This window comes from Aulonocara stuartgranti, assembly GCF_965226115.1.
Source record: "Aulonocara stuartgranti genome assembly, chromosome: 9".
NCBI lineage: Eukaryota > Metazoa > Chordata > Actinopteri > Cichliformes > Cichlidae > Aulonocara > Aulonocara stuartgranti.
In genome coordinates, this window is record NC_138960.1 from 21,694,002 (window position 1) to 21,712,983 (window position 18,982).

At 43.5% G+C, this 18,982-nt stretch overlaps 1 protein-coding gene and 1 long non-coding RNA gene across 3 annotated transcripts in view; both read right to left on the bottom strand.

The window, feature by feature from the left end:
- LOC309714435 overlaps nt 1-15,072 on the bottom strand; it is a 38,794-nt gene extending 23,722 nt beyond the window's left edge. Inside the window, exon 1 of the long non-coding RNA XR_014278927.1 lies at nt 14,939-15,072. This is a non-coding gene — a long non-coding RNA (uncharacterized lncRNA). The remainder of the gene's footprint in view (nt 1-14,938) is intronic.
- A 740-nt stretch (nt 15,073-15,812) lies between these two features.
- Nucleotides 15,813-18,680, bottom strand: myca (MYC proto-oncogene, bHLH transcription factor a). Of its 2 annotated transcripts, XM_082547414.1 has the most exons (3): nt 18,275-18,680; nt 17,209-17,933; nt 15,813-16,872 (listed from the first exon to the last, which is right to left on the bottom strand). In XM_082547414.1, the coding sequence occupies exons 2-3, from the start codon at nt 17,897-17,899 to the stop codon at nt 16,244-16,246; spliced, it is 1,320 nt and encodes a 439-aa protein (XP_082403540.1). In that variant the 5' UTR covers nt 17,900-17,933; nt 18,275-18,680; the 3' UTR covers nt 15,813-16,243. The 2 variants fall into 2 exon arrangements, with proteins under 2 accessions (XP_082403540.1, XP_082403541.1); XM_082547415.1 differs by lacking the exon at nt 18,275-18,680 and having other exon boundaries at nt 17,209-18,261.
- Nucleotides 18,681-18,982: the final 302 nt, after the last annotated feature.

Consider the following 18,982-nt stretch of genomic DNA (forward strand, 5'->3'; position numbering starts at 1 on the left):
ATATCAATTAAAGTTGAAAATAAAATAACTGTACAACAAAATACACAATATAGAACTATATAAGAATGTATGAAGAAATCTAAATATAAATAAATATATACACAATAACAGCAGCTGTACAAGTATTAACTGGAAATGAAGAATATAGTGACCAGTGTTGTGCAAAAACAATGTCCAGAAAGTCCAGTGTGTGTGTAAGAACTGTATGTGTGGGTCAGTACTGTGTGGTGGTGTGATTGAGAGACCGTATCGCCTGCGGGAAGAAGCTCCTCCTCAGTCTCTCTGTGTTGGTCTTCAGGGAGCGGAATCGCTTTCCTGACCTCAACAGAGAGAACAGTCTGTTGTTGGGATGGCTGAGGTCCTTCACGATCTTCCTGGCCTTGGTCCAGCACCGCCTGCTGTAGATTGAGTGCAGGTCAGGGAGCTCGGAGCGGATGGTGTGCTCAGCTGACCGCACAACCCTCTGTAGAGCTCGTCTGTCCTGCATGGTGCTGTTCCCGAACCAGGTTAAGATGTTTCCCGCCAGGATGCTCTCTATGGTGCACGAGTAAAAGTTCCTGAGCACCTTGGAGGGCAGTTGGAAGTCTCTCAAGCGTCTGAGGTGGTAGAGACGCTGTCGGGCCTTTTTCACCACGGTGTTGATGTGACAGGACCATGACAGGTCCTGCGTGATGTGAACTCCAAGGTATTTGAAGCTGTCCACTCTCTCCACTGGGCACTCGTTGATGACGGGGGTCTGGTAGTTCCTCTCCTGCTTAGTGCTGAAGTCCACTATCAACTCCTTTGTCTTACTGACGTTTAGAAGGAGGTTGTTCCTCTGGCACCAGTTCTCCAGATTCCTAATCTCCTTCAGGTAGGCCGTCTCGTTGTTATCAGAGATCAGGCCCACCACGACGGTGTCGTCAGCAAACTTGATGATGGTGGTGGAGCTGGTAGTGCGCATCGTTTTCTCTTCGTTTTGGCCTCCCGTCTACACTGAGACGGCGTTTTCCTCAAGGAAAAAAGCTGCGTTTTGGAAACACTCTTGAAAACGAATACATTTCTGTCCCGTCGCAGTGTGGGTGCTCAAAATGCAGACTTTCTAAAACGATGACGCATTTGATGCAGTCATGTGACCAATTAAACAAAGATAGCGGAGGGCATTATACAGCAGTTGTTTGTTTGCTCTCAATTTTGACAGCCCTAAAAATGATTAATATCAGTTTGTACATGCTCCAGATAGCTTTTCTTCAAATTCTTTAATTCTCACTCGCTTTTGCGCATGCACAGGACTGGAACGTAAGCGTTTTGGGCCGTTTCAATGTGGACGCACAACTCTGTGAAAACGACTGAAAACGCTAGTGTGGATGCGGAGCGTTTTCAGACGAAAACGCCGTTTTCAAATCTATCCAGGCACCATGTCAGGTTATTTTCAGTGAGACCACTAAAAGGTAGTTTGGAAATACACCAATCAAATTCATAAGAATGTGTTACAAGCATTTCTTTTTTTTCCTGGCTTTGCAGTCATTAAAGCCGAGACAGCAAGGATTTCCCCGTCTCCGCTACAATCCTGTCACATTAGGGAATGCTGTGCAGCATTCTGGCATCCGAGAGGCCTTTAAATGATTATTCAAATCTGACTCGTTAGTATTTCATCTTCTCACCGCCACCACTAACGCTCAGACTTCTGTAACGCTGTGCTATTTCCAGCTTGAACACGGCCTTGGCCCCAGTTGGCAAACACGTCTCCTGCATCTCTAGAAGTAAGATAAGACGTGTCCCCTCAACACAGCTTCAGTAGGGAGAGGGGGAGGGGAAGAGAGGGGTGAGAGGGTGCAGGCGGAGATAGTGGAAAGATGGAGGTGCACTTTAATAGTATGATTCAGCAGAGGTATCAATTCCCACAGATGGCAGGCTGGCTCCTATTGACTTACATAGGAGGGGAGTAAAGAGGCAATCAAAACCACCCCAGGGACGGACAGTCAGCACATCAAAAGGGAGCCGGATCACAGTGCCTGAGGCTCCCCATCAGACCTGAGTGGGAAATAAGGTGAATGTGCTTGAAAATACCACAAAATTCAGTCTACAGGTTTCATTTAAAGGCCATGCTTATTGATAAAACCTTTAAATGTCACGGAAAACACTAACTTCGACGGAAGTTAGCTACTACCTTGCCTCAAGCCTTCACCAACTCCGAGTGATCGTCCAGACTGACAGCTGGAGATCCTGAGCGACAACCTGTCTCGAAAGGTAGTGAAGACGAGGTGTCAGAGTCCTGTCACACCTAAGCGCAGTGTGCGAGCCCCAGACGTGCTCGTGCTTGTTACTGGAGACTGGCAGCTTTCACCCTGGCTTTAAAAAAACACCAGCGTGTGAGAAAGGTGTTTCCACGTAAAGCTAAAAAGCCTGCCGCTCCTCTCACCTCTTTACTAAAACAACTTTTCATTTGGCGAAGCACACGTTGACAGTACGCAGGCTAGCGACACTGCGGGAGTGAAACTACATTAACCTTCTGCGAGGACTTTTAATCAGTCTAATGAGTGTTGCCAGGCAGACAGCAGCTGACCTCCAACCCCTGATGAGCAAGTGATGGAGAGAGTTGGCACTGGCAAGACACCATAAATATTTCATTAGCAGTGCTTTAATGATCATTAAACTGCACCGTGAACTCAACACGTGTTACACCGCCCGTTCCTCTGTGTCATAAATGGATGTCAAAGCTGGATGCTGTAATCTGATTGGCTTTTCATTGCTGTGGGAAATAAAACATCTGTACAGCATGAGGATGTTTAAGTTGCAAAGGGCATGGATCAGCATATAAAACTGCATTTTGGTATTTTTTCGCCTTTCAGTAAGACAACAGAGAGAAATAGAGCACAGTGATGTTTTACACCAACTGCTTACCACATGATTATCCAGAAAATACTTCATATAGAATAAATAAGCTGAAACCACAACGAGCGTAGCTATTACGTTCTTTTATGTTAATTTGCAGGAAAAAAACTCTACAGTCATTCATCTGGTCTGAGTTCTTTCCACATGCAAATGTATATTGACCGCAATCATTACCCAGCCTAGGTGCATTTAATGTTTTTCCGTGTGCCAGACGGCATAAGCTGCTGTTCCTCTAAGGCTTATAACACCTGCAAAGCAAAGCCATGCATTCTGGCCATCTCATGGAAATGTCTCAGGAAGATCTGCTCTGACAGTGAGCACCAAAGCCACCTACTTTAATATCAAAGATGAAAGAAAGAAAATTGAATGTGCGGGCTGCTATTAACAAGTTTACAATAATGTGAGTAAATGATAATGCTGTTGAGATGTACAGTGCAACCATCAGTGAGCTTTATGATGGTCAATAATGAGGCTACAGGCAGTCATTTTACTGAAAAATAAGGTTATAAGTCCCTGACTATTCCAACCTGAGAGACAACACACCATTGTTCAGCTGCAATGCTGTCATATTATGTGATAATATGCAACTGCACATTTGTGGCTTTCTATATTGTGGTATTTTTGCACTTGTTACCTTTTAACACCATCTGCTTCTGCTTGTGATCCCTTGAAGTGTATTATTTTAAGCTCATTTCAGACACTGGGCACATACCATTCCTGTCTCCATAAGTGTGTTTAAATTTCTGTCATAAATTTACATTTACTTTAATGTTCTTCATGTCTTCAATTGCAAACCCACTAAAGTAATTGAGAAAGCCAATTCATCTGCAGGTATTTGCCAAAAATAAAAAGACTGTTAACAATGGTTCAAGCGGTGCTTGATGTTTAGTTCTCTTTGGCACTTTCACTATGAGCACGCAGTTAAAGACAGTGTTTGGTCATAATGGCTTGCACCACAATATTGGCACAAACACCTCATACCAACTGTCAGGCACGGTGGTGGAGGGGTGATAATTTTGGCTTGTTTTATAGCCACAGGACACCTTGCAGTCATTGAGTTGAACATGAACTCCTCTGTATCCCAAAGTATTTTAGAGTCATATCTGAAGCCACCCGTCTGACAGCTGAATCTTAGCAGTAACAGATCCAAAGCACAGTGAAAAATCTCCAACATAATTGCTGAAAAAGAAACGACTCAAGGCACTGCAATGGGCAGACCGCAACCTGACGGACGTCCATGTTAAAAGAGCTGTCCATAAATGAATGCCTGCAAACCTCAATGAACTGAAGCAACGCTGTGAAGAAGTGGGCCAAAATTCCCCCAAAGTGATGTGAGAAAGTCATGAAGTCATATAGAAAGCCATTACTTCAACTCACTGCTGCTAAATGTGCTCCTAACAAGTTACTGAAAACGGAGGTGTACTTAGTTTTTCACAGGGAGTCCTGTGAAAGGCTTCTTTATCACAGGTCTCTGTGTGGGCTGGAGTCAGTGATAAGTACCCCCTCTCCTTCCACACAGACTCAAAGAAAGACCTATCTTCTGCACTGTAAAAAAAAGTGAATATGATTTTAAACAAATGTGTTAGTCTTACTACACAATAGCAGCAAAATTGTTAAAGTAAAATGGTTTTGTGCCTTTTATTGTTGTTTAGGGCACTCTTACAAACCTTCAAGGTGAACCAAGGAATTTGCATGAGAAACATGCGACATGGTAATTTTGTCTTTGCCTACATGTTAATGGAACCATTTGATATGTAAATATTACTGGATCCCCCAGAAACTACAGCTGGATTCATGAGGTGGCGTGTTCGCTGTCCGCTCCAATCTGGGGATGGCCCGTTTGCCTGCAGTGAGCTCTGGTGCCAGATGGAGGGGGTCTACAAAGTATGTAGTACGGTGGGTCTGTGGGCCACTCTTTGGGTCTCAGTGCTTTTGTTGGCCTGAATGCAAAGTTACACCATACAAAGAGCTGAGGTGAAACCAAATGCTAAAAACAATGAAAAGTGAGCACTGGAGTCCCCGAGTGCTTTTCATGCTTTATTTTTGATCTGTTCCGGCCCACTTGCCAACCACCCTCCAAACGCTCACGTAATCTGCTTCTAGCAAAACACAGTCAGGATTTTGTACGACTGCACCGGAGCGTTTCTGTCCAACCATAATTGTGTATGTGAACAGACACATTTGAGAGACAATAAAACCGTTTTACTTAAAAGCAACCCGGAAGCCGAGGTGTTCAGGTACTGTGCTGAGTGGCTCAGCTTGTTTCTTTTCTGAAGTGATAAAATACTTTACAACAAAATAAATAAGCTTTAAATAATCTGGGACTGAAGCTTTTAAGAACTTGGGTTAAGGCCACCAACAGCGGCTCCTTGTGCTTATGACAATACTGCTAAGACATGCCCGATTACTCATTTTATTTGACACGAGCGTCACCAGAACGCATGTGGACTTCAGCTTTAAATACTACAAGCAAACAAAAGGTGTCTATTCGTCTCCCGCTCCACCTCGCCTCTGTCAGCTCAACAAAGGAATTCTGAAAGCGGCTCATTAAATGTGTAGGCATGTTTCCTTTCAAACACAAGACCTTCCACAGCACAGTGGCAGGACACATAAACACAGAATGTAGGTCAGTCAAACAGTTTGCGTCTGTTCTCTCCCTCCACGCCTGAGGTAAGCTGACAGCAAAACCAAACACATTGTTTGCCGAGTGTGACTCATCTCTCCAGGAGAACCTGGGAAAGTGGAACAAGGTTCACCTCCTGCTCCCTGAAGTTGCTCCCCGCACTACAGTTGCTGAACGTCTACCTGTCGATGTGACTGACAGCAGCCAAGGTTCCCAGGACCTCCTGGGTGTGTTTACATCCGTGTATCATTTAGGGGCATAAACGATGTCGGGTGCTAGCGTTGAGAGGAGAAATCAGAAAGAGAGGTGTGTCATGGGGGGAAAAAAACATTCAGTGACTCACACACATTAAAAAAAAGCAGTAAGTTGAGTTTTCTGTTTGATATAAAAGCTGCAGCTGCAAGAGTCTGGCGTCTGTGCCAAAGCTTCAATGAAACTCTGAAATGTGTAGAAAACAAAAAAACTTTTCAGTCTTTTAAGGGACTTTTTAAATAAACTCCTGGAATTCATGGTGGAGTTCAAGAGTTGAAAGATGAAGTAGGTCCTAACTGGATATGCTGCTTTAATACTAGAAAGTATTTAAAAAATTTGAAGCCCTTTATTTAAACATTTAAATATGAGTGGGCAGAAGCTGAAAGCAATTGCTTTAAAGTAAGAAGTGTTTCCGGAGGCAAGAGCGTTAAGCAGTTTTCTCAAATATTTTCACATGACATGGACTAATTATGCTGAGGAATAAGTATTGTTCTGGTGGGAAGAAATGTTGATAATAAAAGATACATATGTGTACATAAGTGAATACTGTAAACAGAGTTGACACAAAGAATAAAGCCTAGATTAAAGTATAAAAAAACAGGCGTAGCCACTAGTGTGAGAACTTAGTTAACAAGCTACGTGCATAGACTTTATGAGGGCATGCACAGACACACATATAAATAAAAGAAATACACAAATAAATGTAAAAAACAAACAAACAAACACTTTCACTCACCGAAACTGGACCACACACTATATGAATAAACATTTAGCATAACTAACTGTTAGCAGTCAAAAAAGGCAGAAGGCACCAAAAGCTGTATTAGTTCAGGAGCAGAGCAGGAAGGTAGGTGGTTCCATCCGCACCTCACTCAATCTGCACATCAGAGTGCTTTTGGAAGCATCTGAACCTCGTGCAATCCATCAGAGTTTAACAGTGTGTGTGCTATCATTAGAAAGCATGTATTTATGTGTATGGATAATGAGGCGTGTAGTAAAAACAATGCTTTGACTGTTTAGTTGGAGTAGAAAAGCTCCATATAAGTACCAGTGGCTCAGTGCTGCAGAAAACAGACGTTCTGATGGTGGAGATCTTAATAATTAATAATAATTCAGTGTCCAGACTAAAACTCCCATATTTTTTTTAAATATTACTACAATTTAAATAATGTATTTATATTTACATTAATCTAATCTACATTAATCTACTAAAGCCTTTAAATAAATATGGTGTGGTGCACCCCATGCCCCCCCTTTAGACTCGGCCCTGCTTTTTGCAGGTATCACTGCAGTAGAAAAAGTGTGACGGCTTTCAGAAAACTGCCAAACTACATTGACGGTTCTGCATATATACATCTTTATTTTAACTTCTATAGCTTTACTGAAAGTGTAAAACAAACGGTGGTGGATGGGAGCACGTGAAAAGTAATTTTTCCTTCACGTTGGAGCTCGTTGTACAGGTGGTGGATTGTTGAAGGCCTGCTGTCAGCCTTTTCCCAATGCAAGTTTTGATGGCAATTACAGTAACGAACGCATCCCTGGATGCTAGAAAAAACATTTTCTTTTACTCCACCTGAGCTCACCTTCCCAGTAACAGCTCCACCTTTTAGCTCTTTACTACATATGTGCAGACGCCACTGTTGCTCTTCTGTTATCAGTCTTTTTGTGGAGACATGTGGTGGCTCCTAAATACGCTTATTGCAGGTCTGTTTTTTAGTCAAAAAATTTGGGTGAAGCGGTCATGTTTACATGGTGACAACTGAATGCTACAGAGTCGTGGATTAAACGCAGCGTCAGAGCAAAGAATTTGCATCGAGGATTTTGTGTAATTGAGTTATTCGGTGAATCGTTGCAACCGTAGAGGACTGACTCAGTTTTAGAACCAGCCTTAAACCTTTTTCTTGCCCAAAATGGAATAAATTTCTACTTTTGCAGCCAATTATTTAAAAAGTAAAAAAGTGTATGGGACAGTTTTAAAACCAGAGGTCAGATGTGAGTTTCTTTAACTGTGGATGAAACGGCTCATCAGTGTGACTGATTGCAACACAGGGTCTGAATGCAGGGAGATTTTAACGCATCTGAACACTGATTGGTGAGTCCTTGGACTTTCCATTGAGGATAATTCCTCTTAAACATAAGAAACACAGATACAACTTTAAATCAGTCCTACATAAGTAAGCGTCTCCTCTGTCATGTCACTGGTATTTTTGGTATCTAGGTTACAACTCTGCAGCCAGGGTCATTAATCAAAACTCCGGCACCAAGAAATCCAGGTTGATGCCCCCGTTAACAAAAGATTATCAACACCAGTATTCAGGAGCACAAGATGGCATCTTCAAATTGCTTATTTTGGTATTCCAAAAGCCAAACCCCCCACAGATTTAACGTTAAAGACAAAATAAAACAGCACATATGCAACATTTTTAAATCAGACTAGCTGAAATCACTGAATATTTGCTTGGTTTATTAAAATATCCTCATAAGGAACATCCATAAGCTTCCATGCTTAATATTATATTCAGATCTCATGTAATCATCCATCCAGGTCACAGGAGGGCTGCAGTCCATCCCAACTACCTACTAGTCCACACAGAGCTATCAGATCTATGGTGTGACATGTTAGAAATGGGAGCACAGCTAACAACCAGAGATAATAAGATCAGCAAGTAAAGTATATAGTTGTATGTTCTGTGTCTATAAAGCCAGTAGACTTAACTTTAAATCCTGCCCTCTTCTTGGCCCCCTGTGTGGAACATCGAACTCTTGTGGGAGAACGAGCTCTAATCCAGCCGGTCCGTCCTGCTTTGATGAGGACTGCTGTAAACAAAGCAGCGCATGACAATACTCGCCGCACTCTGCTACAGCATGCATTCATGTCCTCTGCGTGTAGAAATACAAAGGCTGACCGGCTACGGTATTCAGCAGCTTGTTTTCCATCTGAATGTGGGTTGAAGAGCAGCTCGAAAAGCTACACTGTGACAAAGGAAGACACTTTTGGTGAACTGAGAGGAGGCTGGAATCTGTTTGACTTGGATCATGTTGCGTTCTAAAACTTTTCATTTTAGAAATGTATATTTTACAAGCATAGTCGATGACATCACTTCCTAGAGTGACCAATACTGTTACATAACAGCCAGACACAGCAGAAAGCACCCCACAACACTCCTTTCTAAGGACACTGACCTCAAATCTGCCAGCAACAGTAAAATTATTAAGAAGATGACCAATAAACTACTATCGATGTGGTAAAACTTTGTACTTATCTGGATAAAACTGTAGTGACCCTGGTGGATCTATGTTTTGTATATATTATGTTGTGTCATGGCTCAAATCACAGAAGAATGTGCAGAGCACGGACGTAAGAGTACGTTTTCTGTATGTTTGCTATAAGTTTTCAGTCTGGTCAGTTCAGCATGACTAAAACCGGACCTCCTTTTTACTATAACGTCTCAGTCACAGAGTATGTGTCAGCGTAAAGACAGGAAAGCTGTGTCCTTGTCATTTGCAAGAATTAACGGTGTAATTGTTGAAACCAGCTCCCGGTTTGGATTTCAGACACAGACACTCTCTGCTTTTAAAATTAGGCTTAAAACTTTCCTTATTGAGAAGGCTTATAGTTAGGGCTGGATCAGGTGACCCTCAATCCTTCCGGAGTTATGCTGCAATAGATTTAGGCTCCTGAGGGACTTCCCATGAACCTTTATATCTTTAAGACATTTCTGCAGCTTAACTAATTGGTGTGTGTTATCTGACTTCATGGACAGATAACTGGGTATAATCTGCATAGTAATGAAAATGTATGCTATAACTTCGAATGATTACTGCCTAAGGGAAACATCTATAATATAAACAGAAAAGGTCCTAGCATGGAACCCTGTGGAACTCCATAATTAACCTTAGTGTGTGAAGAAGACTCCATTTACCACTGCAACACTGTACTTTTAATTCAGTGAGCTAATGACCATACTCTGAAGAATCCAGCTGTCTTTAATTTGATAATTTACAAAATGGACTTTATGTTTATTTAGAAAGACCTAAAACTAGTAACTGAATCCATAAAGTAATCATGAAAGTATTCACTGAGGTCACAGAGAAAGGGAGCCACAATGGCCATTTCCCATAAACGTCTATACAAGAGCAACTCTCCTTCTTGCAATCTGAGGAGTGGCCCTTCTGTTTGACATTAAAATAACTCGGTTTAAAGAACTTCTATGTTGGCTTCATTTTCCCCGGATGCCACTTCCATCTTTTATATACAGAGAAGGATAGTGTGTCAATGTGTCAGTGCGCCCCAGGGCAGCTGTGGCTACAATGTAGCTTGCTATTGCCAGTGTGTGAATGGGTGAATGACTGAATGTAGTGTAAAGCGCTTTGGGGTCCTATGGACTAGAAAAGCGCTATACAAATGCAGGCCATTTGCCATTTAAGGATAAGCTGCAACGCAGTAAAAAACACAGAAATGAAATGATATTATAATGATAGCTTAGCCACCTCAACTATGCTGACAAATATTAAAAATAGGTGCAACAAATACCAATGAGGCATCATTGTTCATTGAGAAGTCCATGTGAACACACAATTAATATCACCAAGCAATAACTAACAACTAATGGAAGGAGACTCATGCTATCTCATTACATTTGGATGAGTAATGGCTCCACATTACTGAAAAAATGTGGTCTGAAAATACTGTTCTTGGCACCACTGATAACGTCAGTAAGATGGCTAAATTGCTTACTATTTTACAGTTAGATGGATGCTGCATCTAGTGCCTGACTCATATTTCTCATCAACATATTTCTAAACAGTCTCTGTGCCTATCAAAACACACTGACAACACAGAAAGAGAAAATGCAAACAGGGCTGCACACTCCCAAAGAGGAAGGTGATGTCATCTGATAATAACCATGCCGTTAAGTGAGAGAAAAGCCGAATCTGGCAGCAAAGTAAAGTTTTCAGGAGAATCAGCTGCTTTACTTTAATCTGTTCCAGTTTCCAAGACTGAAAAACACAGATTACATAACAGCAGACCTCTGTGCATCCCTGGGCCTCTAAGTATGTGTGCAGTTGCTGCAGTGGAGTTTGGCTCACTTTGAATTTGGCTGGAAATCACACAGGTCTCCAAGTTACAGTCCAACACACACACCGTTTACTGCAAAACAGCTCCAGTGAGAGGTACAAGGTCTCAGTGTGTCAGACAAGCCAAGAGCTGATGTAATTATAGCAATGCAAATGAAATTCCATTCCTTACTCGAGGAATAGGAAATATTTTTGAATCTGACTTCCTCAGGGTGATACTCATATTCGACAGAAATCACATCTTTTAAAACAAATGTCAGCAGCTACGTTTCATGTTTCTGAGGCTGGATCTTTATATATATATATTACAGCAGATACATTTCCTAGACAGTTCATTAGGTACGACTTGCTAGTAGCAGGTTGGACCCACTTTTGCTGTCAGAACTGCCTTCTTCATCCAAAAAGCTTCGTCAGATTCTGGTCCATGTTGACATGATGGCATCACAAAGTTGCAACAGATTTGTCGGCTGCACATTCATGATGCAAATCTCCTGCTGCACCACATACCAAAGGTGGTGTAATGGATTGAGATCTGGTGACTATGGAGGTTATTTGAGGACAGTGAACTCACTGTAATGTTCAAGAAAGCAACTTTACTCAGTGTGTCAAGAAAATATCTCCCACACCATTACACCAGCAGCAGCAACGTGAACTGTTGATACAAGTCAGGGTAGATCCATGATTTTATGTGATTTACATTAAATTCTGACCCTCCCATCCTAACACTGCAGCATCATTTTTCCAGTCTTTTATTGTCCCATTTTGAGCCCTTGTTAAATCTAAACTCTTAGCTGACAGTGGCATCTATTGTGGTCTTCTGCTGCTGTAGCCCATCTGCTTCAATGATCGACATTTTCTGCATTCAGAGATGCTCTTCTGCAGCTCCAATCAGTCTGCCCATTCTCCTCATGGAGATTGTCTCTTTAGATGTTTGTCTTAACAAGGAGCTTGGAAAGAAAAGCGGCTGGACTTTTTTAAGTTTCCTGAAGATGTTTCACCGCTCATCTGAGAAGCTTCTTCAGTTCTAAGATCAAATGGTGGAGAGTTCCAGATATTTGAGCAATAGTGGGAGTTGCCCCTTAAGAGGGTCTTTGGCTCATTATTAATCATGTGCCTCATCGCATGAGTTTTGGGTGAAACCAGTGTGAGACCTTGCCTCACCCCATCATATGACTGATCATGCTGATGCAAGATGTGAGTGGATCTAAAAACTGGGCTGTAGATGGCAGACAGCTGGTGTCATAAGCAACCTGTTCAAGGCTGATTGTTCACAGTGGACATAGATGACTTCTTTCAACCTTCTTTTAGGCCATCTTACTTCTCTTGGTCTTATAACTAAAGAGGTTTCTCAGATGAGAGGTCAAACTTCTTCAGGAAACTTAAGCCCCTTTTCCATTAGTACCTACTCAGATCGACTCGTTTTCCATTACAATCTAGTACCACCTAATGTGCGTGGTCGGCAACGCGGCCGAGCGTCCCGTGACTTAATTAGTATGCAACATGAATGCTAGAACAAAGGTGGACATCGAGGGGACGATATACCTGCTGTTCAGTCTGCGGCATTTCGTCAAACCTCGCTGCTGTTTTTTGTAGACATTTCCTCGCTGCCCGGTTTAAAAAATGGCAGTTTTTATTTTTGTGAACTCATTGAGGGCTGCTACTGACCAGCCAATCTGTGGCTTGCAATTGGCATTGGTGGTAGTCTGATGACGTCATATTTTAGTACCTGCTCACAACGCTGTGCAGGTATTAATTTAGTACCTGGTACCCAGTAATATGACCTAATGGAAAAACCCTAAAAACTGTGTGTTAAGAGATATATTCTAAAACACTTCTTCAGCAGAGAATCAGAGAGGAGAAACACACAGATTTTCTTGCTAGCCCCATAAACGACTTCCCTTAACCTGCTGGTCTGGAAAATCCAACAGTTCATCTATATGTAAAAAAGCACTTAGACTAAAACTGACATAGCTACGTTAATCCTACCGTAAAACAATAAGACAAGGTACGACCTTTTCCATGCTCCTAGGATGTGGGGGTGAACGCCAGAACACCCTGGAATGTTACAGACCTCCTAGGATGAGACATTCTTTCAATATGCCACCAACTATATACTTCTAAACACAAGTGATTACATGCAGTATTCTACCATATGCAAACTTATATCATTAAAAGATTATACTGACTACTAAGTACAATTTTCCATTGACACTGTAGCAAGTCAATCTGAGTAGGTTCTAATAGAAAAGGGGCTTTAAACAAGTCCCACCACTTTTCTTTCCATGTTGCTTGGATTACCATGACTTGGATGGCTGAGAACCCAGACAGACACAAGCAGCTGAACCGGTGTGGCTTATTATATACAGCCCACTCCCACCCAGGTATGAATGATTGGTTGACTATTCGAAACATAAATGCTAATGTTTGGGGTTTTTTTACTCCCACTACTTTATTACTATCTATTCTTAAACATTAGTACTCTCTGAGCTTTATTACACTATAACTTCACAATCTTTATCATTATTAGGCAGGTTAGAGAATACAAGACTTTGTGATGAAACTGAGTTAAGGAAGGCCTTTTTTTCCTGTTAAACCTACTGTGTTGTATTTTAAAGGAAAATAAAATCTCAGTAGTGCTTTAAATAATGGATTTCTACAGATAGAGGACAGTCAGAAAGTTCAGGCAGCAGCCCCTCGGTAGGCAGCCCCTAAGTTGGCCAATCAGAAAACTGTTGGATTTTAAGGAGTTTGTTTCAGATGGAGCGTTCAGTGATGAGCTTGTAAAGGGCTAATAGGAGATAGACAAGGGTTTTTCTGAACTGAAAATAAAAAGTGACTCTTTGTGACTCCAAAGAATGAAAATGAGTGCAACAGGTGTCCTTTAAGACAAGTGTAGCCTTATTACAAACGTTTAAGAGTCATATTCTTTAACTCAAGGATAGACTGTTGCAGAGTTAAGCCAGCAGTGTTGTGAAATTTCTGAAACACCACATCTGTGTGATCCAGTTTAAACACTGTGAGCCATTTGAATCCTCACACACCCACTAGGCATCATTTTTGTGATACGCAGGTGAAAAGGCATCAGGGTTTTAATAAAACTGGGCTAAACCTCAACGTCTGTGCGTGTGGCAGATTCGAACTGCACGCTGAAATACAGCCACAGGAACGTGGCTTAAAATGGCCGTTATTTTTAACCAAGGCAGGACAAATACTCATGAAATCTAGCCTACTTTTACCCCGTTTCACACCAAAACCACGCCATGGGCGCCGATTCCCAAAGCATAACACACAGAAATTATACGAGGACCTTTATTCTAACAGGGATGTGGTGTTTTTCTGGACAGCAGCAGGGTGAGTGCATGAGATCTTCAACACCCCAACACACAGCCCTGCCCACTCAGGAAAGCCCACACAATGAATCCACACTAATCCCATCTTTTGTGGTCCTCCCTATGTCTCAGCGTGGCTGCACCTCATGCCTCAGACATGCTGCTCCACCATCACAGCCTAAAACTGCCTTTATGTGCAGTCACAAACAGGAACATAAACAATACGGCTCAGAAACTTCTCCACTTGATGCACAAAACAGCCCCTAAATCCAGGACCCCCCACGCCTATATACATGAAGCAATCACAGACGCCTTTTGTTGTCCTTCATAACAACTGTACCATCAAACTGACAGCAAACATAAAGCCACGCAGGAAGCAAGCACTCCATGGAGAATAAAGGCTCACAAGTACAAAACCTGAGCTGAAGCAAACAAGGTAAACAAAGCATGTGATCAGTGTGGTCACCTGAAACAACAATAGACTCACAGAACACGTGCTTCAAACATCCCACAGCCCCAAAACTGCAGGAGTTGGACAGATAATAGAAAAACCAGACGAAAATAACACTTGTGCAGAGAACAATAGTTTTTGTTTTTGTCCCATTAATAGCAAATTAAAACCTCCAGAAATCCCGTTCGCCTTTAAATTAAGTTTTCACAAGACAGGCTGAACCATGAATGACATTTACTTTCTTCTATTATCACACCTAAATTCAAAAAATAACAATAAGCATTTAATATATAAAAGCAGAGATGGACGCAGGGCGCGGGGAGCTCTTACCGGGCTGCTCGGGCTGCTTCTTTAATTCACTTTATATTCCGTTTTCCCGACAGTCGCTCGCGCGTCTCTCAGACACAAATCTCAAACCTCACTTCCATGTGCTCGCGACCAGGACCACGCGCTCAGAGGTGGAGGGGGGGGGGGGGGGGGGAGCGCTCGGGATACGGCGTGTGTGACGTCACGTCGAGTCTGGAAAGCCGCTCGAGACAACAGTGGAACAGGTGGGGTTTTACCACGGTCTAACTAGATAAATTTCACCTCGTTATTCATTTATTCCAACGTAGACAGTTCATATTACATTTAAATATAAAGATATAACGTATATTTATATCTATATATTAATTATCTGTGGTTTTAGATTATAAACGAGCTTTCGAGTTCCCGTGCTACACTTTTATTAGTGTGCTACTTTAAGAAATGTGATCGCAGATGCGCTGTTTAATGCACCAGCCCTCATCTAAAAGACAGCTTCACTATACCTGCGTTTAAACATGACATGCAGCTTCCCACCTTTCTGTGCACTTCCACAAGCATCCAGGACTCGTATTAAGGAGCTGAGGTGGCTTCGTCTAAGTATGAAGAGGAATTCCCTCTTTTCTGCACAAAACACGTGATCAACGTTTTTTTTTTAAAAAACCATTTATGCAGATTTCACTTAAAATTCACTGCAGCAGGACTTTTACACAGCGTGTACTCTTATTTAGGTTTTGACCCTTACCTTCCATCAGTCAGAGGAAGAGGAGTGACTCAAAGTTTTATAACACTCAGATAAGTTTTCTACCCAACCACTCACTTTCTAATGTATTCATGTGGACGCCCCCTACTCAGGTGTGACTGAGTGGCTAGTCATGGTGGTGAAGAATGAGAGACAAGCTCAAGAAACAGGTTTTTGTTTTATATTTGAAAAAGAATCTATGAACATAATGAAAAAAAACAAAAACAGTGGGTCTGAACATCCAGACAATCGCAATCCAAAAATACATTTTCTTAGGAAATATTAATTATGTACAAAAAAAAAAACAAGAAAAAAAACAACAACATAAAAATCCATATTTTAAGTTCAGGCTTTCAACAGTGTGAGCCACATTTTTAAACATTTTATTAATAAAATAAAACTTTTAAATATCTTCATCAGATGAGGCAGTTTTTTTCTTCTTACATTGTAATCAAACCAGATTCCAAAACAACTTAATCCGTTTTGCATCTGCATGCAGCAACAACTGTACACACCCAACCCCCCCCAACCCCCAAGTAATGAACTTTTATTTTGAGAAAAAAATTAAAAAAAAGTTTATGATTCAAAGTTTAAGCACGGCAACCCTGCAGGTGTGCGAGTCTCTGCTTTAACTGTTCGCTTCTCCTCCTCAGCTGCTCTTTCAGAGAGAGGAGTCTCTGTTCGTCCGACTGCATGCTGTAGATGCACTCCGTGGCCTTCTTCAGGATGACCACCTTGGCCGCCTTCTCGTTGTTGGCCACCTCGGGGATCTCGTCCCGCAGAGCGAAGAAGCTCAGCTTCAGCTCGTTCCTCCTTTGGCGCTCCAGCACGTTATGAGTCCTTCTCTTGTCGTAGTCCTCCGTGTCCGACGTTCGCGGGCTGGAACACTTGCGGTTGCTGCTGATCTGTTTGAGGACCCTGCTGTGGCTGCTGGCACCTCCACCGCTGCTCTCCAGCTTCAGCCTCTTGACAGCCGGCTGCTCGTGCCTCATGGATGGATGGGCGGCGTAATTATGCTGGTGGGTGGAGACGTGGCACCTCTTCAGCACGAGTGGGCTGGGGTGCCTGGTCTCCAGCGGGCTGGAGTCGCACCGTTTCACCACCTGCCTCTTTTCCACAGTGACCACGTCGATTTCCTCCTCTTCCTCCTGTTCGTCCTCTTCTTCTTCTTCCTCCTCCTCCTCCTCCTCCTCCTCATCATCACCTTCATCCTCTTCCTCTGCAAAAGAGCAAAAACAACATAGTCACACACTCTGCTGCCACATCCTCCTCTAAAAGCACCTCTGCAGTCCGTTCAGGCTTTCCCTCTCTGCCACATCAGTTGATTGCTTAACATGCAGCCATTCCCTCCAGCTAATCTCACAGCAGTCTACTGCATGACATGGGGTGGAAGTGGCAGCAGGATCCACCTTCCTGCCTGCAATTCGTGTGAATGAAAAGCAAGAATGTGCCTCATTTCAGTCATGTCATGCATGTCCCCGCCAACAGAAAGAAAATCCCTAATTGCACTGAGGGGTGTGCCTCCCCAGGCATATATATATATATAAGAGCTCACCTGAATCGCTACAACTGCTGCTGCTCCCGCTGCTGTTAGGCGGCGTGTCTAGTCCCAAATCCTTGCTAGGCGGGGTCCCTGCGCTCTGCTTGGGCGTCTCGGCTACGGGATACGGGAAAACCACCGAGGGGTCGATGCACTCCGACGCAGACGTGTTCAGGTCTTGCAGGTAGCTGCTGTTCAGCTTCCACGCAGGAAGAGCCGCAGTAGCGGCGGCGGCAGCCGCGGCGGCAGCAGCCGCGGGGCCGGCGAGCTCTGCGCCGTCACCGGCCGCAGACTCCTTCCGGGCGGCGTGCAGGGAGGCGAGCCGCTCGGACACCACCTTCTTCAGCTTGGCGGCGGCGGAAAAGCCGCTCCACATGCAGTCCTGGATGATGATGGACTTGAGGAAGGTCTGGGAGTAGTCGGAGTCGCAGATGATGCTCTGGTTGACCACGTCATCCCCGAGGAACTCTGTCACCATCTCCAGCTGATCCGCGATGGAAAGGTCGAGGCTGGACAGGGACGGCCGGCGGCTCGGGGAGAGGGGAGGGGTCGGCAGCAGTTCAAATTTCTTCCAGATGTCTTCGCTGGGTGCCGGAGGCTGAAACTGCTGAGGGTAGAAATCCTCCTCCTCGTCGTCGTAGTAGAAATAGGGCTGCAGGTAGTCGTAGTCGTAGTTCTTACTCGCCAAACTTGGATTCCGCGGCATGGTGCGTTTGGTTTCGTCTCTCCTCACGGCGAGGCTGGCGAAAACAGAACGGAGCGATTAGTCGATTCACAGCAGAGAGCAGACAGCGTGACCCTGCCCGCAACACCGAGTGTAAGCAACCGCTTCATGGTCAACTCCCTCCAAAAAAAAAAAAAAAAAGACAACATCGACACCTCCCCCCCCCCTCTCTCTCTCTCTCTCTGTGCACGCCTTGCATGCATGCATGCACCACTGCTGCAGGTGCTTAACCGGGATTGTAATTTAAATAATGCAAGAGACGGAGTGAGGAAAAAAATTAATAAATCACACTTTCACTGAACTGTTCCAGTCATCATACTCATACCGAAGCTCCACAAACCCACTCCCCACCCTTACCTTTCAGATTTTCAACTGTAGGCGAAAGACGGGAGCAAAAAAAAGCGAGACGAGTGGCGCAAAAAGAGGAGGAAAATGTAAAAAAACGAGGGAGCAGCAAAGTTATTCCAGTGCGGCAGTGACAGTAAATCCTTCCACAGAGGCGGTACGGCGGCTGTCTGTCAGCCTGCGGGTGAAGCATGCATGTGAAGTTAAAAGGCTGCAGAGGCGAGCCGGCAAGAGCGACGCGCACTCTGTCATCAGCACAGTCAGAATCGCAGCTGAGAGTTGAGCACCGCGCGATAAAGTAAACCGCATCTCGCACTCTCTCTGTCTGTATCCATCCGCGAGAGCGTTCCTACTACAACACAACACACAGCACCCCCGATATCAGCCTCTGCCCATCAGCGCAATTATTCAGCCGTTTGCGTCAAGTAAAAATCGCGTGCGTCCAAAGTACGCCGTGGATGCATCTTTGCATATTTTCTGCCCTCTTTCTCTGAGATGGGTCTATTTTTTTTTGCAAGTGGGAGGGGTCAGAGTGGAGTAGAGTAGTGCTTTCATTGACTGCATAGAGAAAATACTAATGCATGTAGTAGTGGCAGATAATTGGGCTGAGTTATTTTACTACTACTGCGCCAGAAATATACGCAAACACTGAGCGTCATAGCGCACACACGGCAATCCCTAAATAATCACTACACAGATCCGGATTACGGCCTTACACTA